General features: G+C 49.9%; 7 protein-coding genes across 7 annotated transcripts; 1 reads left to right on the top strand and 6 right to left on the bottom strand.

The window, feature by feature from the left end:
* Positions 1 to 1,209: 1,209 nt before the first annotated feature.
* BCR38DRAFT_404211 (uncharacterized protein) lies at positions 1,210 to 1,914 on the bottom strand (the record flags this gene model as incomplete). The annotated part of the gene is made up of 2 exons (XM_040857824.1): positions 1,210 to 1,325; positions 1,449 to 1,914. 2 exons carry the CDS (start codon positions 1,912 to 1,914, stop codon positions 1,210 to 1,212), a joined length of 582 nt encoding a protein of 193 aa, XP_040720675.1.
* A 368-nt stretch (positions 1,915 to 2,282) lies between these two features.
* BCR38DRAFT_415898 (Phophatidylserine decarboxylase-domain-containing protein) lies at positions 2,283 to 4,469 on the bottom strand. Its single transcript, XM_040859060.1, has 5 exons — positions 4,205 to 4,469; positions 3,789 to 4,151; positions 3,655 to 3,733; positions 3,425 to 3,596; positions 2,283 to 3,353 (listed from the first exon to the last, which is right to left on the bottom strand). The coding sequence occupies exons 1-5, from the start codon at positions 4,258 to 4,260 to the stop codon at positions 2,668 to 2,670; spliced, it is 1,356 nt and encodes a 451-aa protein (XP_040720674.1). The 5' UTR covers positions 4,261 to 4,469; the 3' UTR covers positions 2,283 to 2,667.
* Positions 4,470 to 9,476: 5,007 nt separating this feature from the next.
* BCR38DRAFT_330099 (uncharacterized protein) lies at positions 9,477 to 9,731 on the bottom strand (the record flags this gene model as incomplete). Its single annotated transcript, XM_040854930.1, has 1 exon — positions 9,477 to 9,731. A coding segment is annotated over one exon (255 nt), but the record flags the coding sequence as incomplete, so codon positions are not given.
* BCR38DRAFT_491994 (uncharacterized protein) lies at positions 9,540 to 10,211 on the bottom strand. Its single transcript, XM_040864686.1, has 2 exons — positions 9,949 to 10,211; positions 9,540 to 9,858 (listed from the first exon to the last, which is right to left on the bottom strand). Exon 1 carries the CDS (start codon positions 10,197 to 10,199, stop codon positions 10,023 to 10,025), a length of 177 nt encoding a protein of 58 aa, XP_040720672.1. The 5' UTR covers positions 10,200 to 10,211; the 3' UTR covers positions 9,540 to 9,858; positions 9,949 to 10,022.
* Positions 10,212 to 10,883: 672 nt separating this feature from the next.
* BCR38DRAFT_404209 (putative clathrin-associated adaptor complex medium chain) lies at positions 10,884 to 12,314 on the bottom strand (the record flags this gene model as incomplete). The annotated part of the gene is made up of 3 exons (XM_040857823.1): positions 10,884 to 10,890; positions 10,949 to 11,918; positions 11,978 to 12,314. The coding sequence occupies 3 exons, from the start codon at positions 12,312 to 12,314 to the stop codon at positions 10,884 to 10,886; spliced, it is 1,314 nt and encodes a 437-aa protein (XP_040720671.1).
* Positions 12,315 to 15,897: 3,583 nt separating this feature from the next.
* Positions 15,898 to 17,224, top strand: BCR38DRAFT_415871 (1, 4-beta cellobiohydrolase). The gene is made up of 2 exons (XM_040859059.1): positions 15,898 to 16,362; positions 16,417 to 17,224. The coding sequence occupies exons 1-2, from the start codon at positions 16,101 to 16,103 to the stop codon at positions 17,103 to 17,105; spliced, it is 951 nt and encodes a 316-aa protein (XP_040720670.1). The 5' UTR covers positions 15,898 to 16,100; the 3' UTR covers positions 17,106 to 17,224.
* A 2,539-nt stretch (positions 17,225 to 19,763) lies between these two features.
* BCR38DRAFT_462358 (uncharacterized protein) lies at positions 19,764 to 21,396 on the bottom strand (the record flags this gene model as incomplete). The annotated part of the gene is made up of 2 exons (XM_040862619.1): positions 20,693 to 21,396; positions 19,764 to 20,630 (listed from the first exon to the last, which is right to left on the bottom strand). Exons 1-2 carry the CDS (start codon positions 21,269 to 21,271, stop codon positions 19,764 to 19,766), a joined length of 1,446 nt encoding a protein of 481 aa, XP_040720669.1. The 5' UTR covers positions 21,272 to 21,396.
* Positions 21,397 to 23,120: the final 1,724 nt, after the last annotated feature.

The following is a 23,120-nucleotide window of genomic DNA, read 5'->3' as shown; positions in this document are numbered from 1 at the left end:
ATACGACATTTAACCCAGCAAGTCCTCCATTGACCGAACTGCCAGCAGAGTCTCAATCCAGCCCAAACTCGCAATTCAGCTCAGAATCACCTCGTGGCTCTCCTCGGGCACTCATTCCACTGAAAGAGTCTCCGCCACAGGAGTTCCAACCCGGGCTAAGCTCAACATACATCGTAACATCGCCTTCTGACCCTTCTGTGACAGCCGCGAACCTTCCATCCAAAGCCACTCTACTGTACATCATCCTCATAGAAAAAGCATTTCCATCAGCCATAGTATTTCTCTTTGAATATCTAGGCCATTAAGTTCCCCACAGGAAGAGATAATTAGCGTGTTCTGATCTCGAAAGACCTTATTCTGTTGTTCAGTGGATGCTCAAGCTTGCATTAAACCTTGCGACAACTAGAGTGAAGAGTTTTTCAAACTGCCTGCAGTTGCAGTTGCGTCGTCAGATTGAGTCAACATACTATGTACTCGGCCAAAATTTAGAGGCACGAGGCGATGAACAGAACCAAAATGAGTCAAACTCGATGCCTTAGTCCGGAGCTTAGCACGAAAATTTGTCCTATCGTGAGCACAGTGTAGAGCGTGACACTGAAACCTCGTCACAGATAATGGAGAAATGTAAAGCAAGTCCTGTGCGAAGTCGTAATCAGTGTCTATCGTTTAGGGGCTTACCACTTTAAAGCGGGATGCTCAGATTAAACGAGCTACTACTGTCCTATATGAAGGTAGGACCTCAGAGAAGGTGTTGAGGGGACTATACTGCACTCTGGGTATGCGCGGCTCGTACTAGATTAATTGGTATCCAGAAGCCCAGACACATATTTTAAGCTTGTAAGCAATTTCTATTCCATTGTTGCTCGCTTTGTCCTCTGGATGTAATTTTCACCGCCTCATATTAGACATATGTTTGTGCATTACGGTATATTCTACATTTTGGCGAACGGATCAAAGGGCACGTAGATAACTGTGGTATTTGAGTATACTAAGATTGCACTTGAGTTTGACCGTCAACATTTCGGCTGTCTAGGAGGCTTACGATACTGCTATAGCCGAGAATATAGCGAAATAGAAGGAAATAGTGAGTTGGGAAATAATTAGCGATAACAAATAGGTCAAATATCTAAAATATAGTCAAATTATAATCACATAACACCTTGTTATTGCCATGGTGATACTTTGACATGAAACACTTTGATACCAATGTCAAATACGGATGCGCTGACTCGTGTACGCCTCTAACGAGGACGACGGGTCGAGTCCCGCACTTGGAAAAGGTGACCGAGCCTTTTCAGGAATCTCTTCATCTAGGTTACCCCTGGCTAGAGGCATGGTATTTAGAGCAAAGTCTCCCAGACGACATACCTATGTCCATTTCCCCGAAACACATTGCTGGCATTTTGTTCTTTTCATGCATTCAACTGCCCCTTCGTCAGAACACACACTGCCTTGCTCACTCTCCCCAGTAGAACCAGTGCCTGATGACGCTGTGCCACTAGGGATAAAAATAGTGTCGGAGGTAGCCGATGCTCCCATATAGCTCTTCGCTCCATTTCCTCCAACATTAGGGGTTGTTGATGCAAGGAGCGCCGTCGTGTCTGATAGGGGAGCGCTTCCAATAGTGGCTGCTGTTGATGTAAGAAGTCTGCCTGGTGGAGCTATGCTCCCGCTGCCATTACCGTTATTGGCGCCGCGTTCTTCACTGTCGTATGGGGGCGATGGCTCCGGGCAGTCTGCGCCGGCGTGAGGCAACCAAAAACTCGGGCTTATGCATGGGTTTCCGTCGGTTCCTTCGCGGATGACGTTGGGTCCCGGAGCCGGAATCATGGGATTGGCATTCAACTTGGTAACGCAACCGATGAAGTCCGCATTTGCCACAAACAGGTCTGGCAGATCGTCACGCTTTTGCATGCTGGTGCTGCCAACAGAGCGTTTGGGAGTGTTCCCGCTTGATTAGATTGGAGCACAGCTCATATAGAACTCTATCCTTCCAGAAAACTTATCAATCCATGTCCTGTTCAGTCTCAGAAGCCAATATTACCCTGTGGAGAATGGATGCAGCCAACTCACCATGCAAGGATGTGTTTCCCCCGGGGTAAATGCGCCCGGTATCAGGCCTGCTTTCAGGAGATTCATAGACATCGTTTCTCATTCCATTTCTGATTGGACAGCCGCCTTCCCAAGATTGAAAAACGGTAAATTTTGCGTCCTTGTTTGTCTGTGTCACTCGTCAAGGACAACTAGCAAATGCCCCCTCCGTGGAGAGCGCAGGAGATGTTGGTCGGACATCCGAATTCCAAGGAATTGATTCGCCAATCCTCAATGTTGTCGCAGGTATACTGGCGTAGTACACTTCAGACTCGCCTCGCAGACTACATGGATATGTAACCTCTGATGTGACGGGCACCTGTAAGCCTCCAGGTCCCCTGACTACTTGAAACATACATGTGCAAGTTTGGAATTATCGTATAAACCTTTCCCCGTAGCTAGGAATCGAAGAAAAGGCACGGCTCTTGAAATTCTGAGTGTTTCTCGGCCGCCCAAGTTTGGAAGACCTGATTCGGGTGGTAGAAGATGAACGCAAATCGCACTCGAGCCTTCGACCCCTGACATATGTCTTTTCTTAAAGCTTGACCATCATTGAGCCGTCCTACTTGTGGGCACTTAACCACTCTTCACGACCGCAACTTGGCTCCGAACCGGCACATTATCCGCCCTCCCTACATCAGGGAACCCATCGACCTTAACCCCCTTCCTAAACAACAAACAATGCGATGACCCACCAAAGTGGAACATACCCAACTCATCACCCTTCTTGATATGATCCCCCTCCTTAACCGTTATCTCACACGTGCTAACCTCATCCATCCCAACCCCAATGAACGCCATCAGCCCAATATCCTTATTATCCGCCTCAATGAAAATAACCGCGCGCGTCGCCAGCGCCGTCAAGTACCCCTGCGCATCACTAATAGATTTGACATCAATATCGCCATCCTTCTGTCCAGCGGCATCAATGCCCGCTTCGAAGAGGGGCTCGCTGAAATAAGTGCCATCGCGGACGAAGGCGCGGACGATCTTGCCCGAGACGGGAGTGTGCCAGCGGTGGTAGGAGAGCGCGGAAAGGAAGGCCTGGTAGATGGTGGCGCCGGAGAATTTGTGCGCCAGGGCGTCGTGGCCGAGCATGTCGAGGACGGAGTAGGGCTGGCCTTTGATCCAGAAGCGGTCGCGGAGCTTGCAGTCGCGCTCCACATTGTACACTTTAGATTCGCAGGCATTGGCGATGATGCTGTCGTCTTCGGACGAGGCGACGGGGCGGGCGCCTTCGCGGAGGGGGCGGGTAAAAAAGTCTGATATGCCGTGTTAGCTGTGTGCAGGCAAGAAAAAACCATTCGAGTAAGCTTCAAGAAAAACAACGCACCATCCCATGACTTGTAGCCGTAGTGCTTGGCTTGCGGGTCACACACGAACATGTCTTCGAATTTGTGGGAGGTCTTGAGGGGTGCATTGGCCACGGACATGATGTCCTTGGTGGCACTGTCGCCGAACCAGCCCTCGCTGTCGTGACCCAGCACATGTGCCGACTCAGGTGACTGTCAAACCAGGTCAATTGGTTTCTTCGCTTTGGATGTAAAAATAAGTTATGCTTACCTTCAGGTACTTGCCCCATTCGTTCAACACCTTCTTCAGCATCTTGTTGACATCCGGGTCCAAAAACGCAGCATGTCCACTACATCCGAGTCAGTAACTTCTCATCGACTTCCATGAGTGCAGTTCCAACTCACCTAGGAGTACCCATAGCATAATCAAAGATGGCAACCATAGGGACACCCACCATACCCACACCGGCCGCGGCATCAGTCCATTCCGGCGCCTTGGTGAACACATGATTGAGCATGTTCAGCATGTGCTTGTAGTTGCGAATCTGCCGCTTGCCTGTAGGGTCCTTGTCGTATGGCGCCCTTCGCGGCACTTCCTCCCACATCTCCGTAAAGTACATGTAGATGCGTGTGTTGCCCTCGATAAGCTCTTTGAACTCCTGCAGGACGGGGATGAGGTCCTTGGCGCCGTGCTTGTCGACATGTTCGACCTGGCGGCCGAGCCATTCGTGCTGAACTCGATGGTCGGCGGGGAGCCATGCACCAGGTCTTTTATTAGGGTCAGCATGGGATGCATGAGGTGGTAGCACAGGGAGACCGACCGGTGACGCTTGTGCTCGTTAGGAATGTGGTGCTCGTCGCCGTGTTGGTGAACCATTTTGGCAGTTGTTTTTAGTAATTGATGTCAAGGAGTAATAGTATATCGAAAATGTAGATGCAGTCAACTGGAGTTTCTGAGAATGGTACTAGTGAGAATGCCAAGTGACGTGTGTATGTTCTAGGTCTATCCTGCCAAGAAATGTGCCTTCTTATGCGGGACGCGGGGAGCTCAAGGAGAGTAACAGCCGCAGCTAATGCAGATGAGCTTTCACAGCGGGCAGTCCATGATGTAACTACCTCGAAAACTGCAAGCCGGCCACCTAGTGACGTGCCGAGGAGCTCGAGCTTGGCGCTCTATTGGGTCTCCTTATTGCCACTAGTGCATGAGCGGAGCTCGTCTAGTTCCAGCACCAGGTTTGTCAACCTTGAAAACCCCGTTCAGGCCCCAAGCTCTACTGTCGGGGTTTACAGGAATTGCAGTGGACTTACGTAACTGGTATCTGCTGATTACCGTGCAACGCGGGATCGGACGTGTAGACTTATGAGATGATGTTTGTTTCCGGGCATGACGTATTCCTCCACTTATACAAAAGACCGTCTCATGCGTAGCTAAAGTGGGTGAGTCTGTTCTACTATTTGAAACCTTTTCACGGTATGGCATTTCCGATGATATGATGCAATATTATCGATTGTGTATATGGGCTTCAATCGCGACAATATACTTCAAAGATTAGAAGTCGGCATAGCTTGTTCTATACTTATCATTTCATAATGTAGTTCCAGTATTTCAACAAGATCAAGCGTTCATACTATATGTCCAGATGGTGTCCAGTGGATGGATAGCTGAAAAATCGCAGATCGAGTGGAATCATGCGGACTGACACGCTATTCCAGAGTAGTAAAGTTGCAAACGTAGGGATAAACTGGCTATTAGACCACCGTTGAAGCCATGAGCGCAGGGGATTCTAACCACTTCGAGTGTTATAGTAAAGAATATTATGCCCCACTACATAAATGGAGTGGCAAGGCAAATATATAAGTACCCCACAAGCAAGTTGGCCACTTTTTCTTGGCACCGTACGAACAACCTTTTAATTAACATCTTTACACATACCAAGATGGGATCGAATTGGAAAGAAAGCGACATGATTCTAGCGTGTCAGGCGCTTCAATAGAAACCCGAATTAAGCATCCGACGCGCTGCCCAACTCTACAATGTCCCTCGTACAACTCTAGCTAACCGAAAACGCGGACTACTATCTCGACGCGATACTCGACAATCTAGTCATAAGCTTACGGAATCAGAAGAGTTAGCGGCCGTACAATACATACTTGACCTAGATTTGCCATCATTTCCTCCCCGGCTCCATGGTGTTGAAGCTATGGCTACCGACTGCTCCGTGACCGTGGCGCTGGACGCGTCGGCGTCAACTGGGCCTCGAACTTCGTACGACGACAACCAGACCTTCGGACGCGTTTTAATCGAAGAATCGACTACCAACGAGCCTGTTGCAAAGATCCTGACGCGTATCGCGCGTGGTTTACGCTCGTACGAAATACAATTGCGAAATATGGTATCCAAGAGGCGGATATCTATAACTTCGACGAGATAGGGTTCGCGATGGGCTTAATTTCATCCGAGATGGTAGTTACAAGTGCCGAACGACGCGGAAGGCCTCGTACAGTCCAACAAGGCAATCGAGAATGGGCTACAGTAATCCAGGGTATTAATTAGTCCGGCTGGGCTATCCCGCCGTATATTATTGTCGCGGGTCAAAACCACCTCTTATCCTGGTACGAGAATAGCCCATTCCCGTCCGATTGGGTAATCGCTGTAACCAAAAACGGTTGGACAACAAATGAGCGAGGCGTAGACTGGATTCAGCACTTTGATCGCTATACGAAGGATCGTACGAAGGGTGTTTATCGTCTTCTTATCCTCGACGGGCATGAGAGCCACCACTCGACTGACTTCGAGCTATATTGCAAAGAGCATACTATTATTACACTTAGTATGCCTGCTCATTCGTCACATAAGCTCCAGCCTCTCGATGTAGGCTGTTTTAGGGCTTTGAAAAGGTCGTACGGCAAAGAAATTGAAGACCTAATACGGGCGCATATAACCCATATCTCGAAGGAGGATTTCTTTTCGGCATTCTATAGGGCGTATCGTACGACTATAACTAAGTCGAATATCTAGGCAGGTTTCAGGGGGACAGGACTTATTCCGTACGACCCGGAATATGTGATTTCACAGCTGGATATTAAGCTACATACGCCTACACCTCCTGGGAGCTCGTCTGGCGCCCCCTGAATCTGGGAATCAAAGACTCCAAATAACCCAACCGAGGCGCAATCCCAGTCTGAATACGTTAAAAACAGAATCGTACAACATCAGAATAGCTCCCCGACGACAATACTTACGGCTATTGACCAATTTTCACGTGGTGCGATGGCTGTTATACATCGGTTAGTTTTACTTGAGGATGAGGTTACTACACTTCGGAAGGCCAATCAAGAGCTAAGCCGTCGTCGAAGGACTAAAAATCGACAGCTACAAGATGGAGGATCTCTTATTTTACGAGACGCTCAGGACTTACAGTCTCAACGGGATATTGAACAGCAGCTACAGGATGATATACGTGTAAGTCGTCGTCGTACGAGACCGGCAGAACCACGCCGACGGCGCTGTAGGGTCTGCGGAGAGCCCGGACATAATGCTTGTACTTGTGAGAATGATAAAGATACGTACGAGGAAGAGGATTCCGATTAGTTTGAATTATTATTTTTTAGTTTAGTTAAGTTATTGAAGTTATTCATACGGTGCCAAGAAAAAGTGGCCAACTTGCTTGTGGGATACGTTGTACGTTTCTCGGCCACAATCAAAGCTATTTACACGTGGACTAAGCCATTACACAGAAAGCCCAATGGGTTATACTACTCCGCAATATTTCGAGGTGAAATGGGCCCCTAAATCGACAGTGCCAATTACCGTAAGCCGCGAAACGCAGTTTTCACATTAGATCTGGTCACGATACTTCTTCTGTGGATGTTATTATATATGCACTGGGGCGGTCCACCGAATTAGCGATACGTATAGTCGAAGACGTAACCTATACAGCTTGGAGGCGCGGAGGGATCGCCACACTACTACAACTTGATATTAAGGGGGCGTTCGACACAGTTAACCACAGGCGTTTGATTTCTATACTAGCCCGGAAGGGCTACCCGGAGTGGGTTCAGGAAAGGGTACACAGCTTCGTAGAGGATAGGACAGTACGCCTCCGGTTCGACGGTAAGGAGTCAGAGCTGATCCCTCTACGAGCTGGCGTCCCCCAGGGGTCGCCACTCTCCCCGATACTATTTATCCTATATATCTCGACGCTATATGAGGAACTAGCGGAGAAACACCCCCTACTCTTAGTCGTAGGGTTCGCGGACGATACGAACCTACTTAGCGTGAGCACAGACACGGGCACGACCTGCCGCCGACTAGAGGACGCTTGGGCTACGTGCCAACGGTGGGCTGCCAGGCACGGGATGGAGTTCGCTCCGGACAAGAGTGAGCTGATGCACTTCACTAGAACCCGAGACCACTCCCCGCAGAGTATCCGTCTTGGAAACGCTACAGTAACGCCGAAGGTCTCGGCAAGGTTCCTAGGGGTCTGGTTTGACCGCAAATTAACGTGGCACGCCCATATCGAACGGGTTAAATCAAAAATGGCGACTCAGAAGCTAGCCCTAACAAAGCTAGTGAACATGGCGTGGGGCTGCGATCTCATACGGGCGAGACTACTGTACACGTCGGTTATTCGCAGCGCGATCGCCTTCGGGGCGGCTGCGTGGCACACTATAAGCGAGGAACCAGCGGGACCAGCTAAGAGCCTAGTCGGGATACAGAATGAGTGCCTCCGAATAGTCTGTGGCACCTACAAAGCGACACCGGTCCGACACCTAGAAATAGAGGCAGCTATCCCGCCACTAGACCTATATTTCAGTGCCCGGGCGGCGAAATTTGAAGAACGGCTACGGAATAACGGCAAAAGGAGCCTGCTTCGAAGCGCGAGCGCGAGAGCGTCACACATACTCCGACAGGACACGCCGGCGAGACGGAAGCGGGCGTCACAATCGCTCAGACCAGCGGGGTACACGATAGAGAAGGAGGCTAGGGGCTCCGAGTGGATAGGCAAGGCGAAGGAAGTCCCGGCCGCCCTCCTAGACCACTGGGAGAAGAGATGGCTCTCCGGGGCAGCACAACACGACCGCCAGCGACGCGCTATCGCCGAGGAGCAGGAGGGCCCCTCGATGCGAATGCCGAAACAGGGCAAGTACTCAGACCTAAACCGACCGGAGGCGTCTACCCTATGCCAGATCAGGACCGGAAAAATAGGACTATCAGTTTTCTTATTTAAGATAGGAGCCTTCGGTGTGTACTCGCCGTTATGCCGCTGTGGAGAGGCCCCCGAGACGGCAGAGCACGTAATCCTCTTTTGCGGCCTGCTGGAAGAATCGAGAGAGCGCCTACGGACCACTATCGCACCATGGCCGCTGCATACACGTAGAGACCTGGCAACGGCGACGGGGAAACCAGTAGTCAGCGGGACTATCACAAGGTGGCTACTCAGGACTGGCCGGATAGCGCTTAGGCCCGGATAATATCGATCTTCTCAGGGGGACTTTGTTAGTAGGGTGAGAACTAACATAGTATTGTGGTGGACGTAACGCAGTCGCTAATAGAGCGAATCTACGTAGCAGCGTATGTATTTAGTCCAGCCATTAGGGCACGGTTTGACATACGGGAGCACTTGTAGAGGTACCGGGGGCTTCGAGCCTACGGCGTATTTATTAATAATATTATCGCCTAGATCCTCAGGTAGGAGTCTCTAGGCTGTATGTTAATGTATAGCTAAGTGTGAGCTTGTGGTTCTGCACTTCTTGAGCAGTGGGGGGATATCGACGAATTACGGAAAGCTTAGCTGAACAGGTTAATTAAATGGCACCCCGAAATCAAAAATAAGAAGGACCGTAAGCAGGAAAACCTTCATTGTAACTCCTTTACCCCCAAAGCGGTCCATTAGCACTTTAATATCCGTGAAAAGGAGTACGGCTAGATTTAGCTGCAAGTTACTGTCGATAAGAGCTTATTACAGCTAGTTTAAGTATACACTAATATGTTGTTCTAGCGCTAACAGGCTTGTTTTAAGGGATTCTAATCGTAGAAGGCTATATTCAAGCGCTGAGAATTCCGGTGTTAGACGACGTTTATTAAAGTCGCTATAACCGATAGAAGATTACTTTCCACCCCCTTTCCCACCCGTCGGGAAATTCCTCCTCCTCCAAAGCGGTAGTGTGCGCCCAAGGCTTCAACCAGTTCTCCTCCCTAATCGTAGCCGTCAAACACGAGTTCCATCCTTTGCGGGGGAACGCAGCCACGAGCCCGTCCCGTGTCTGCTGGTTGACTAATTCCGATCGCTCGCCTATGTTATCGTAGATGGTGGCGAGCTGGATCAGTTGGCCTAGGCAGGTGATTTTTTCCGGTTAGCCCTCAGGTTGGAAGATGTGACCGCGATGTCGTGGAGTAGACATGTCAAGGCGCAGGTAGACAGCGAGAAAGTCTGTGCGTGCTTGGAGAACTGGTGCTGCAGGATGACATAGCCTATTGCGTTTTATGATCATCGTAGAGTCAATAGAAATGCAGTATCGTTGATGACAGTGGGTTATTAGAGAGAAAGTGGCTATGTGTTACTGAAATAGTAGACTCTCATCGAATGATTATACGCTTCTTACTGGAGATGAACCTGGGCATATGTCTGTACCTAGCTACAAGCGGACCGTCTGCCGGAAAGGGATATCGCAGGCATTCATAGGCATCGGCTTCTGTAGATATGGCTTACCGTCAAAGACTATATCGAAATCCCGCGCCATGGCAGTCCAGTCATGCTCTTCTATCGCAGCGGCGCTTGCCACTAGCGTCGAAGACAGGGAATCGGCGGCCATGGTTCACACATGAGGACTTGATTTAGATTAATGGGTTTTGGCCCTGCAGATGGGACTCTCTCTTACACATCGGGTTGGCGCTGTTCGCGGAACAGCAGTGAGTCAGCTCACTTGAAATGACTGTTTATACACTATATACGGTTATGTTTGATGATGACAAGTACGTGATGCCGGTATTAGTGATCGTGTTCATCACACAACACAAGCCTTGACCAGCAGCGCACTTGCCCCACAATACTGCTGGGTCTTACATCATATGCGACATAACCCGCAGATGACCTACCGAGGCAATGTTGCATGCAATTGACCCCGAGACATTGGACGAGATTGCGTGTTTTGCATATCCGATCATGCCCTCGTTGCCATGCGTCAGGGCCTTTGCGCAGTAGCGAATGGTGGCTGATATATTATCAAGCATCGGCGGCCAGATCGGCGTGCAGACTAATGGTCCAACACAATAGGCGCTGTCAATTGTCATGTGCGACGAGTTGACATAGACCCTTTACTCCCGCCCAGGTTGCGGGATGGAGCTTGTAGCGCTTCTGTCGTAAACTGCCTGGTTCTACGCAGCGCGACATCACAGGTTGCTCTCGCCATCAAGAGTGTCCTCAACCTTGGATGGAGATCCCACTCCAGTACATATGTTCTGTCTCCCTTACTAGACTTGTGCCTGCTTGCATTCGCTCAGAACCTGTATTACGTTGGTCAGTGTATGCCTACGGGGTTGTCGCATACAGTGGGACACTCACCTGATCTCATATGAGCCTGCTCGAGTCATGTATCTCACCCACTTCACACTGGAGTAATTGCTCTTCTCGAAGACCTTCAAGTACCTCACCAACAGCCCCGAACTTGTAAACATGAGCAGACTGAAGTTCAGGCTCAGAGGAGGCCTCGACCAAGTCTTCTGGTTTGTCATGCTCGTCAACTCAGCCTCAGCACTGAGGACATATTCGCTCTGCCCCGTGAACCGCCCAATCTTCCACACAATAATGTTCTCACTGGGCTCATACTTGGCCTTTCCCTGGGTGCAGCGTTCCGTGATGCGGGCTGTGTTGAGCGGCGTGGGGATGCGCACGACAACGTTCGTCGCAAACAACTTGCTCCCGAAGTTTGCCTTGACACCAATGCTGTATTCCACTTTGGTCTTGCCAACTTCATTAACGATGGCGTGAACCTTGAATGGTAAGTTGACGTTTTCAGTGGCTCGGTAGCGCATCAGCTCGAATTCACCGTCGGGGGGTACGAAGCTGATGATGCGGTCGCTGTCGAATTTCCCTAGTTTGACGCACTGATGGAACTGGCAGTCCTCGAGAGTCACGCTGCCCGCAGCAGCTTTGGTGGCTTTTGTGCCCAATCTGTTGCCGCTGGGCAGTGACTGCAGGCCGTCATGGTCGAGCAGGAGCCGGTCGTTGAGCCCGAATTTGCATTCGGGGGTGCCGGACAGATAGGCGCGCATTATGATCTGACCGGTAACGTCAGCGCGAAGAACGGTGCCTGTAGCCGACATCAAGAGGTTGACGTCCTCAATGACATCTACGAAAGCCTCGTTCTTGCGGTATTTGACATCTGCTTTCCGCCATGAAAGCGCACCGGTTGCTTGCATGGTGATCTTGGCCGAGTCTTCGGCTGCGCGCTCGGATTTGACGCCCTCAGTAGTAATGTACATCTTCAGCGTGTCGGTCTCGGTGTTCTGGGGGTACCCGAAGTCGATGATTTCTGGAGGACGAATAGGTGAGCATTGTCCCTAGTACTATACAGACGGGCACCAAACATACCATCCAGAAGCTCGTAAACCAGCACAAAGTTGTTCTTAACTGCCTCCTCGTCGAACTTCCCAAAGTAACCCCGTCCCAGCTGGATCAGCCGGTAGAGGAACTCGAAGACCAGCGCGGCATTGGCATTGCTCTTGGTGATGGCTACCAGATATATGTTCTCGTGCTTGACATGGCTGAAAGTGGTGCTGCCCAGAGTCAAGATGGGCGAACGGACTTGAGGGTTCGAGATGACCTGGATGCGAAAGACGTCGGCGAGACGGGGCCGACAGTCGTTGCGGAAGGCCCGGAAGATCAGGTTCTCGCCCTTCTGGTTGAATATCAGAATCCCCGACAGCATCTTCGTATCTTGTCGAGACCAGGACGCTGTCCCGGTAGAAAGATGGCTGGTCCCGATTTGTTGTTTGATGGACGGGCAATCAGTTCATTATAAAGTACTCCTGACAATCAACCAGCAAGGTCAAGGCCCCGGTCGGCTAAATATCGGCAGTATCTGACGTGCGACCGGTGAACTACATGTTGAAGTGCCCAAGCGGCTACCACTCAGTACTTCTTCATCATTAACGCAGCAACTTGCTTCATTTTGACCAGGCTCAGGCTTCTTCCACGGCGAACCTCGTCCTTTGCCTCTTAGTGCTCTTATCAATATATTCTTATTTAATTTGACCTCTCTAGCTTCTCAAAAGTACCATTGGAACTGCAAAGTCACGTCAGCCTGCCATATTTAAGGCGACGACGTACCATCATAGATAGCTCTTGCACCAATGAATGGACGTAGCGGCGCTGCCTCACATTCAACAGGGAATGACGGATAGTTTCGCTGCACCCATAAGTAATGGCCGCATTCTGGTTACTCGCACATACAACGAGCATGAATTAGCCAATAGAATTGTTTGAGGTATCTTCTCACGTCTGAACTTTTTTCCAAACTCGCCGCAAGTCAGGATTGGCTTGCTGCAAAGCGCGAGTTGGGCCTTCTTCCTCCAAGAGGTCATCAATATTCTGCACGACAGCCTTGGAGGTGCGCACTTTCACTATTCTGAATTAGATCTAGTGCCATCAGAAAGTATTGATCCAGCAGGTTTCGGAGGGTTCTGCGATGCCAACCCAGAGGGGATTACGGTCATGCAATAACTGGCTGGCTACGCAGAGAGTCATACGACCAATAGAATGGGGAAAGCCTGAGCAAATGGTTGTTTCTGGCTGTAATTAACAGAACAGGCGCGCAAACGGAGAAGGTTTTACCTGTCTCCGTAGAAGAGGGCAACACACCTTGCTGTTTGTAGAAATCTCCCCCAAGACACTGGAAGCACCAAGCACGTTCTACATCTTCAGTTTGTATTCGACTACAACCCATCAGTCAATCTTTTCAGCACCTCCAGATTTTGTGGTCCTCGTAGTGAAACTTATTCAGATACCTCCTTATCCATTGATGCACTTTGTACGAGTACGACGATGTACAAAGATGCTGAAGATGTCGTATAACGACGGCCTCGAGATCTGTTGGTCGCTGAAGAAATTGGTCGATAGTTTATATTTGAATATTCGCAGCGCGATCGCCTTCGGGGCGGCTGCGTGGCACACTATAAGCGAGGAACCAGCGGGACCAGCTAAGAGCCTAGTCGGGATACAGAATGAGTGCCTCCGAATAGTCTGTGGCGCCTACAAAGCGACACCGGTCCGACACCTAGAAATAGAGGCAGCTATCCCGCCACTAGACCTATATCTCAGTGCCCGGGCGGCGAAATTTGAAGAACGGCTACGGAATAACGGCAAAAGGAGCCTGCTTCGAAGCGCGAGCGCGAGAGCGTCACACATACTCCGACAGGACACGCCGGCGAGACGGAAGCGGGCGTCACAATCGCTCAGACCAGCGGGGTACACGATAGAGAAGGAGGCTAGGGGCTCCGAGTGGATAGGCAAGGCGAAGGAAGTCCCGGCCGCCCTCCTAGACCACTGGGAGAAGAGATGGCTCTCCGGGGCAGCACAACACGACCGCCAGCGACGCGCTATCGCCGAGGAGCAGGAGGGCCCCTCGATGCGAATGCCGAAACAGGGCAAGTACTCAGACCTAAACCGACCGGAGGCGTCTACCCTATGCCAGATCAGGACCGGAAAAATAGGACTATCAGTTTTCTTATTTAAGATAGGAGCCTTCGGTGTGTACTCGCCGTTATGCCGCTGTGGAGAGGCCCCCGAGACGGCAGAGCACGTAATCCTCTTTTGCGGCCTGCTGGAAGAATCGAGAGAGCGCCTACGGACCACTATCGCACCATGGCCGCTGCATACACGTAGAGACCTGGCAACGGCGACGGGGAAACCAGTAGTCAGCGGGACTATCACAAGGTGGCTACTCAGGACTGGCCGGATAGCGCTTAGGCCCGGATAATATCGATCTTCTCAGGGGGACTTTGTTAGTAGGGTGAGAACTAACATAGTATTGTGGTGGACGTAACGCAGTCGCTAATAGAGCGAATCTACGTAGCAGCGTATGTATTTAGTCCAGCCATTAGGGCACGGTTTGACATACGGGAGCACTTGTAGAGGTACCGGGGGCTTCGAGCCTACGGCGTATTTAATCATAAAATAATAATAATATTTGAATACAGACTGACAATGTTGCAATATGCTTAGCCCAGGATCATTACTAATTTCCAGGGAAGCATCATGCTGCCAAGCAATCTTTTTATTGATCGTCCCACGTTGCAGGAGATCTAGTGATGGGCTCATATATCTCCTGTTCCGGACTCCGAAATCTCCAAAATTCCCCGGCCTGCAGAACAAGTATGTCATGCCGCGTTATGAGCGGAGCCCCGTGTTCCACAGACCGCATTCGCGAATCTAGACCGCTCTATGATTCCTTTCTTGTCGGCAATATTGGCATTAAATCAGGATTGAGCGTCGCGAACCATTTGCGTGTCACCTCCCGGAAAGGCAGGATTTGCTCCGCCAGCTCTGTTGCCCCCACAGTGTTCCCCCAACTCCCCCTCACCATGCAGTTTGCCCATTCAGGGACAACAAGGAGCGTGGCCTCCGAAATTGCGACGTCGGATTCCGGATATCAGTTCAGCTGCTCTTGGTCGTGGTTGCATCAAGCAAGCCTCCTTGGCACAGTATTGGCGGACTTATTCACGGCGCTCAGACAGACTACACATTGCGTAATACTACGATATGACTAGCGACTTTTCTCTTCCATGGCCTATTCGAAGCCATCGTCTCGTGAGTTCACGATGCGCCTCTCCGGGGTCCCAATACTCCAGTACTGCCGCCAGACTCGGACCGCGCTCCGATATTGACTTGTCCATTGGAATTCATGGCTCAAGTGGTGTTTGACTGGACGGAAACATGCCACCGAAGAACGTGACAACTAGGGTGTTGAAGAACCTGAGGCCTTAATGGTCTGGACCGTGAGATAACAACCAGATAGGCTTGGGGATCCCGTCGTTCCGGGGCCAGATATGTTAAGTGGAGCGCTTGAGGAGGATAAAAGAACTATAACCCCAAAGAAGGATGTGAACTCAGATGACAAGGACATACTTTTGGGCAAGAAATGCCCATCTTCCCCAAGTTTACCTTACGCGAGTCACAATGGCCACGAAATCCATTCTCCTAGCTGTCTTGAGCTCCTTCGCTCTAGCTGCACCTCTCGAGGGCTCTCTCGAGAAACGTGCGGATTGCACCGCTGTTTAGTGAGCCTTGTCGTCTGCTTCAAGATCAACAAGCTAACACGAGTATAGTGGACAATGTGGTGGCATTGGTTGGGCGGGTGCGACCTGCTGCGCGAGTGGAAGCACCTGCGTTATCGGCAATGATTATTACTCCCAATGTTTGCCTGGTGCGTCCCAGGGCCTTGACCAGTGACATTAAGTATAGCTAATATCCGCCAGGGTCTGCATCGTCGAGCACGTCTTCGACTGTGGCCACAACGCGCTCGACAACAGTTTCGGCGACGTCGACTCGAGTCACAACCACTGCTCCTGTCGGCAGCGGAACCGCAACATACAGCGGGAATCCCTTCTCCGGTGTTCAGCAGTGGGCTAACTCCTACTATGCCTCCGAGGTCACTGCATATGCTGTTCCCACGCTTGGTGCTGCAGCGGCAGCTGTTGCCAAAGTGCCCAGCTTCATGTGGCTCGATACATATTCCAAGATAGCCTTGATGGGAACAACGCTGGCTTATATTAGTGCGGCCAACAAGGCTGGTGCCAATCCGCCAAATGCCGGCATCTTTGTCGTTTATGATCTTCCCGACCGGGACTGTGCTGCCGCCGCCTCCAATGGAGAGTACTCCATCGCGAACGGAGGCGTGGCTAACTACAAGAAGTACATTGACGCCATTGTTGCTCTAATCAAGCAATACTCCGATGTTCGCATCCTGCTCGTCATTGGTTAGTCTGGCAAATTACCCCAAAAGTCTCAACTCGTTCTAACCTGATCTCTAGAGCCCGACAGTCTCGCCAACCTCGTCACCAATATGGCCGTCAGCAAATGTGCCAACGCCCACGACGCCTACCTCGAGTGCACCAACTACGCCGTGACTCAGTTGAACCTCCCCAACGTCGCCATGTATCTTGATGCCGGCCACGCCGGCTGGCTAGGCTGGACTGCAAACCTGCCCCCCGCAGCGTCCCTCTTCGCTCAAGTCTACAAGAACGCCTCATCGCCTGCCTCTCTGCGCGGCCTCGCTACCAACGTAGCGAACTACAACGGGTGGAACCTGACCTCGGCGCCGTCTTATACCGCGGGTGATTCCAACTACGACGAAATCCACTACGTCAACGCACTTGCTCCAGCACTGCAGAGCGCGGGATGGACGGATGTGCATTTCATCACTGACACGGGACGTAGCGGGAAACAGCCCACGAGCCAGCTCGCATGGGGTGACTGGTGCAACGTCATTGGGACCGGGTTTGGCATGCGGCCCACGGCTAATACGGGGTTAGAGCTCGAGGATGCGTTTGTTTGGGTTAAGCCGGGTGGTGAATGTGATGGGACAAGTGACACTTCTGCTGCACGGTATGATTACCATTGTGGACTGTCGGATGCGCTGCAGCCGGCTCCTGAGGCGGGGACTTGGTTCGAGGCGTACTTTGAGCAGCTTTTCAAGAACGCCAATCCTGCTTTTACTTGAGGATTGGGATCAATTGGTTTGTTGCGCTGCTTCTTGAGGAGAAATGTGCACAGTTCCAGGTCACGGAAGAAGTAAATGCTGGGGGCATTGTCCTCTTCTGCGTATATACTTGAGCATCTGAAATAGTTCAAATATAAATATTTATTTCACCGACACGTTTGCTTTTGCGATTCAGACTTCATGATCTATTCAATGGAAAGATGCCCTTCAAACAAAGAGAACATGGATATTAAAAGGGACAGGGTTGCTTCGAGCAAAGCTGTACCTTGTAGTTATGCTAGGAATATCAGAAGAGAGACAAGCATGCTTCTGTTCCCAGTGTGAAGATACGCATTACGTGAATTCACTTTGCCGCAGACAATAACGTTGGAAACATAGGTATGGGGTTACATGCCGATTGAATACATTCTGCCTGCCAGGAAAAGAGATTCAAGGGGTCATATGGCCCAGATAGCGTTACCGAAGATATTAGAATCTCGTGCTTCACTGTAAAAATGTCCCATTTTTCCACATTGGGGTTGCTGGTTAGTCATGTGAGAGTGAGAAAAGCCAGCTTGCGCGCCATGCTGTTGGGAGCATCCATTCGGCGGTCGAGGACCTGCCAGATAGCGGCTGCAACAGAACTGCCATAAACCGATAAAGGGACTCTGCAATGGCCTCAAATGATATTCAAAAGAATAGTCTCCCTCCGGATGCAGGAAAACTCGGGAGGTTGTGCTGATACATCCGTTTTAAAACACCCTGGGCACCGGTGATTTCATGAACATGTCCTGTCAGGATGCTCTGTTGGGTTGTATATTGAAGCCATGATCGAATGTTGGGCTCAGTTCCGGCGTAGGCGTTTGACGAGGGAAGTGTTTCCGACCTCCGAGGCCCAACATATGTAGCAGTTAAGGCCACTTCTCAACGAACTCATGCGGCCGTGTATGAGCCACGACTTAGATCATCCTGAAGCTTGTCAATGAGAACGCTGTAAAGTCCAAAACGTGCATGATGCACAACATGATCTGGTTCGGGAAGCTCGGGAAAGGACACCATGGTTGCCAATGCCAACGATTCATGGTTCGACAAAATAATATTGTTTGCTAAGTCTGCCTTGGCGGTCCTCGATACACATTGTAAACAATCAAAAACTACAGGCGCAGGAAGATCGTCCGTTCTTATTTTGGGATGTTGGTGTTGTACTTGAGAAGGAGTAACAAGGAAGTAACGCGTCACAAACTCTCCACTAGTTCTGCCGTTGATACCGCCCCAGAAGTTCCCCAACTTGGAAGTCCCAACCTACGAACTTGAAGATCAGTCATGCATCCAATAGTATGATTGTTTTATTAACTTGAACTACAGTTGAAGCTTACTAAGCAAAATTTGCGAAATGGTTGGCCTTAGTGAAAAGAGGCCTGATGAGACCAATCTGGTTGAGTTTGCAGGGTTCGACCAGATCAAGATCGAAGTTCTTTCTCGAACTCAACCACACCACCACGACCCCTTCTCCGACTCCAGAGGAGGCCAGGCATGAAGACATAGTCAGAAAGAAGTGGATAACCCGTTGCTGATAACTTGAGTTGTTAGTCTCACGTATCACCAATTACACCTCGGACGCCTGCGAAGAGCGCCAGGGTTTCGGCCTGCCAAGTCATGGTGGATTATGCATGCTCAAATGTCTACACAAACCATGCATCTATGTTAGTGTATAGCAACAAAAAGTTGTATTGCTCGGAACTAATAACGCGCACGAAAAATGAGTCTGCTGAAAATCCCTCCCTATGCCACCTCCGCTTAACTGTAAAATACTTTATTGTCTTGAGGGCGGCGAAGCGGGAGGCACCGCCAGTGGCGTATAGTATCAAAAGGCCTCTTGGGGAGTCTGAGCTCGGTTAGGGCCCGCGAGCGGGGCCACCTCCTTAAGTGTACACCCGGTCACATCAGCGGACAGTTCACAACCATGTTCCACATGTTGATAGCCGCCTGATGAGGATTGTCCAGGTGGTCCTTGTCATTCAACTCTTGTATCTAACCTGTTCGGGCTACCTTCGATTTCCTTGTAGGCTTCAAGGGTTTCTGGATCGCCAGGAAGTCGTCTAAAGGGCGAGTCACCCAGGGTCAGAGCTGGGCAATGGAAGTCTCTGAAAGTCTCCATTCTTTTATTTTTCTATTCGATTGCTTGCTGTGGTTGTTCCGTGGTACGCTTCCTTGGTGGATTGCCATTGATGATCCCAACTAGATCTCAGTTTCTTTCCGAACTCGAAAAGAGATGGTTTCAACAAAAGATGTAAGAATTTCATGTCGCAAAATTGGTAGCATGACATTATCATGTTCCCCTATACCCGACGGACACATATAAAGGACCAACATGTGTGAAGTAAGTCAACGTGGGGGAATAGTTGTAGCTACCGGAGCGATCTTTGTTTACCTTCAACAACCCCAGAACTTCGTCAAAGTCCCATTCCGCTCGCTCTGCCGAAACAAATAATGCATCGTTCGATAGGGATATGGTATGCTGATACCACGCGGAAAATAATCGCTCTGACAACCGATCAAGTGCATGACCCGAATAGACACTGAGTGCTGCACCAGTTGCCTCCCGGATATCATAGAGGCAGATGGTGTTGCGCCAATCCCTTGGCCTCAATGGACCATCCCGACAGACCACCATATGTTTCAAATCGATTGCGGGTTAGCAAAGATATTCCTTGGGTCGATCTTCTCCTTGATACCCTTCAGTCTCTCCGTGATTGTCGGGCCATAGTAAAGCTCATGCGCCTCCTTTCTGGTCAAGCTGGGGTCGACATAGTTTTCGTACGCACCGTACTTCGGTAGCCCCTTGACCATGGCCTCGTTCAGCCCATTGATGAACTCGATCCCCTCGTCCGGGAAATTGGCCTCATCATCGATGTAGCCATAATGCTGAGCCACCCACAAATCGCCGCGGTGCTGGAAAGCGGCGAACTTTTCGTCCTTGATATTGATCTGACTGTCCACGCCACCGTACAAATCGACGAGGGCGAACCAGTGGACTGGCGCATTCGCTCCCTTTTCTAGCACGTAAGTCAAGTAGCTCTCGAGCGCTTGTCGCGACATGCCCGGCTCGGGTACCGTGACGCTCTTGGCGAAGAAGTTGCTGCGCTCTGTGTACGGATTGGTGATATTGAGGGAATTACCGCTGTTGAGCATCTTGAGCGAGGTGAGCCAGTCGGTTTCCTTGATGTCTGTTCTGGCGGGCTTGGGCAGCCCTCGGAGCAGCTCTGGCACAATGACGGCGTTGAACTTCTCCATAGTACCGAAGTACGTGCCTGAGACACAGAAGCCTCTCGCTCCGATGTTCATGCCGAATCCTATATTTCTATCGACAATGGAGCTGTTTTGTGAGAAGCTCTGCACGTGTTCGAAGGCCAGGATGTAGCCCTCGAGGCTTTTGGCGACGTCTGGGATATCGAAGTGCCAGTTGACGACCGTTTCGGGGGCTTGGTGTGTTTCCAGGTAGAAATTGACGACTATTCCCAGAGAGTCGGCGGCTCCGCGCATTCCCTGAGGATTCAACTCGGTTAGCATGATCTCTCAAAGCTGAAAAGAAAACTAGTGAACCTCACCCAGTAAATGTCTTGATTGTTGTCCTTGTTCGCTCGAACAAAACTTCCATCGGCTAGGACTACGTCCAAACCGACGATATGATCCATAGCCAGGCCCCAAGCCCGCGAAGAGAAGCCATACCCGCCGTGGGTGAAATGTCCGCCAATCCCCACCCCAGCGCATGTTCCATGAGACACAGCAGTCTTTCCCTGCTCGTAAAGGCCCAACGCCAGGTTACCCAGACGTACACCACCACCGACCTTCGCAATATCCAGCGTGGTGTCGAGTTTTATGTTCTGTAGATTCTGCAGGTCGATCATCATAGCACCATCGACGCCGCCATTGCTAAAAGAGGCGTACGAGTGGCCACCTGACTTGGCCTGAACCTTGATGCCGTGCTTGGATGCGCAGAGGACAGCGGCCTGTATGTGGAATTCGTTCTCTGGGAGGACAATGATGGCAGGTTTGTAAGGGAGGCGTATATTGTAAGTTCTGTAGTCCGGGAGGTTGGGGAGAATGGCGAGTTTGTGGGGTACCTTCTTGGCTTTCAATGAGCCAATGAGGGTGATCTGGTCCAGTGGTGATGCTTGCGAAGGCATCGTGAAGAGGAAGAGTAATAGAACTGTGAGAATACCAAATGATACAGTTGAGAAACTTCTGGGAGAGCGGCAATCGAAGGGAAGGCATGGGCCGATAAACTTGAGTCGCAGCTTCAGGATGCAATGGCTAAGGGAGAGATTCCAAATAAAGCCATGTAATAATGTTGGAAGAAGCTGGTGAGGCCGCTGCTTATTCCGCTGTTGAGATATGGATGACTCATGGAGCAAAACATGATGTGCGTGATTATTCAGTGCATGTCGTATTCTGCTTATGCTATTTCCATTTACCATTGAAGGCATTATTAGGCCCTGTATCCTTTGTAACAGAAAGATGTAAACAAAGTCGCGTGTGCTCACGCCTACCCTATATGTTAGGATTTGTATATATTCACCCAGGAGGCAAGAGCAACCCAGAGAAATGGAAGATTCCAACTGCAAGACCAGTTGTTACTTGGATAAGTTTTTGACACCGGTTAAGGTTATTTGTTACATTTTTGACATGGTCGATACAGGGAAGGAGCCCGGAACTTATTAATTCAGTGATTGGCAAAAGGCTCAATGTGCTCAAAAAAGCGCTTTTCGCAAGGAAATTTGATGTAGAAGATTGCTAAGATTATACAAAACAGGCCTGGATATATTGAAAGAAACAATCATCAGAGCCCCTATTCTTGTTTTCGTCCTCAATTGCGTCCTTGACTTCCCTGAAATAATCCTCCAACATTGTGTTTTGTCTCTTTTGGAATGATGCAGACCAATATTCACTCACTTTAGGTTTAGAATAGTGGCTAGATCTCCCAATATCGGTTTCATCCTTGACGCCATGGTCAGGAGAGTCGATTTTGACAACCATAGCCTTGGTATCCGTTATTTATGTATCTACATCTGCAGCTACAGTAACATGAGACATAAATACCTGGAGTGATGACGGTGATGCGTGTTCTTCGGGCTGCTGTGGAAAATCTAGGGATTTTCTAGTGCTTTGTCAACATAATTTTGAACTGATACTTCGCTCTTCATTGCCTTGTCTCACATAGGTCTTTTTACCGACATATGTGATGAGATTGATGTGCGTTCTAATGTCTACTGTTATTACAGTAGGAGTTCCTCCTTACGTTGGTCCTTAATGGCCCTGTGTCACACTCTGCCTAAGTGCAGTCAAGTAGTCGCGGTACAAATTCATAAATGTGATTATTTCTGAGAACTCTTGCGTAGGAGGTTAGCCTAGCGTCCTTTTCATTCACCAAGTGGACTGAATGGAGTTGAATGATTAGCATGACTATAGGTATAGAATATTGGATGTGGATAGTGCTATCGGGGGTCACTCCTCTGGAGACCTCCAGAATAAGCAGTCCGAGAATGGATTTTGTGCCTGCTGTCTGGCGGTGCCAAGGGATTGAATCTCCTCTCCCACTGCCATTTCTATCCTAACCAACAGCTCTCAATGTATAGAGTAGTTGTGCTAAACGCTCCCATTGTGAATGTCTATGAAGGTAGAATCATTTCGCCGTCTACTGCCTTGGTTGGATTTCTTGATAAGAAAATCAGAGTAGACTTATTATTTAGACTATATTATGGGATTACTTTCGACAGTAAAGGTTAGGTATTATTGGCCAAAACTAGCCCAGTAAGTATTTTCGGTGACGTTTATAATTAGCAATTGAGATCTCTGTTTGCATCTTACTCAGGGTTTACCTCACACGTGTTAAAAACGATCGCTTACGGGGCATTTTACAATTTGAGATATTGATACAAAAAGGTATGGGACCCACTGGTTAGGTGAATCTCATTCAATTAGATACTATAACGTTGAGCACTGCTGCATTATAGCATCCTCCCCCCTAGGTGCACG

Source organism: Pseudomassariella vexata, assembly GCF_002105095.1.
Source record: "Pseudomassariella vexata strain CBS 129021 chromosome Unknown BCR38scaffold_1, whole genome shotgun sequence".
Classification (NCBI taxonomy): Eukaryota; Fungi; Ascomycota; class Sordariomycetes; order Amphisphaeriales; family Pseudomassariaceae; genus Pseudomassariella; species Pseudomassariella vexata.
This window is presented reverse-complemented; position numbering and strand designations above follow the sequence as displayed.

Coding starts and splice junctions, on each gene's coding strand:
- BCR38DRAFT_491994 (XM_040864686.1), bottom strand. CDS start 10,199: ATGGCCGCCGATTCCCTGTCTTCGACGCTAGTGGCAAGCGCCGCTGCG.
- BCR38DRAFT_415898 (XM_040859060.1), bottom strand. CDS start 4,260: ATGGTTCACCAACACGGCGACGAGCACCACATTCCTAACGAGCACAAG. Junction 4,152..4,204: donor AACGAGCACAAGCGTCACCG/GTCGGTCTCCCT, acceptor CCCTAATAAAAG/ACCTGGTGCATGGCTCCCCG. Junction 3,734..3,788: donor TATGCTATGGGTACTCCTAG/GTGAGTTGGAAC, acceptor ACTCGGATGTAG/TGGACATGCTGCGTTTTTGG.
- BCR38DRAFT_415871 (XM_040859059.1), top strand. CDS start 16,101: ATGTGGCTCGATACATATTCCAAGATAGCCTTGATGGGAACAACGCTG. Junction 16,363..16,416: donor TCGCATCCTGCTCGTCATTG/GTTAGTCTGGCA, acceptor CCTGATCTCTAG/AGCCCGACAGTCTCGCCAAC.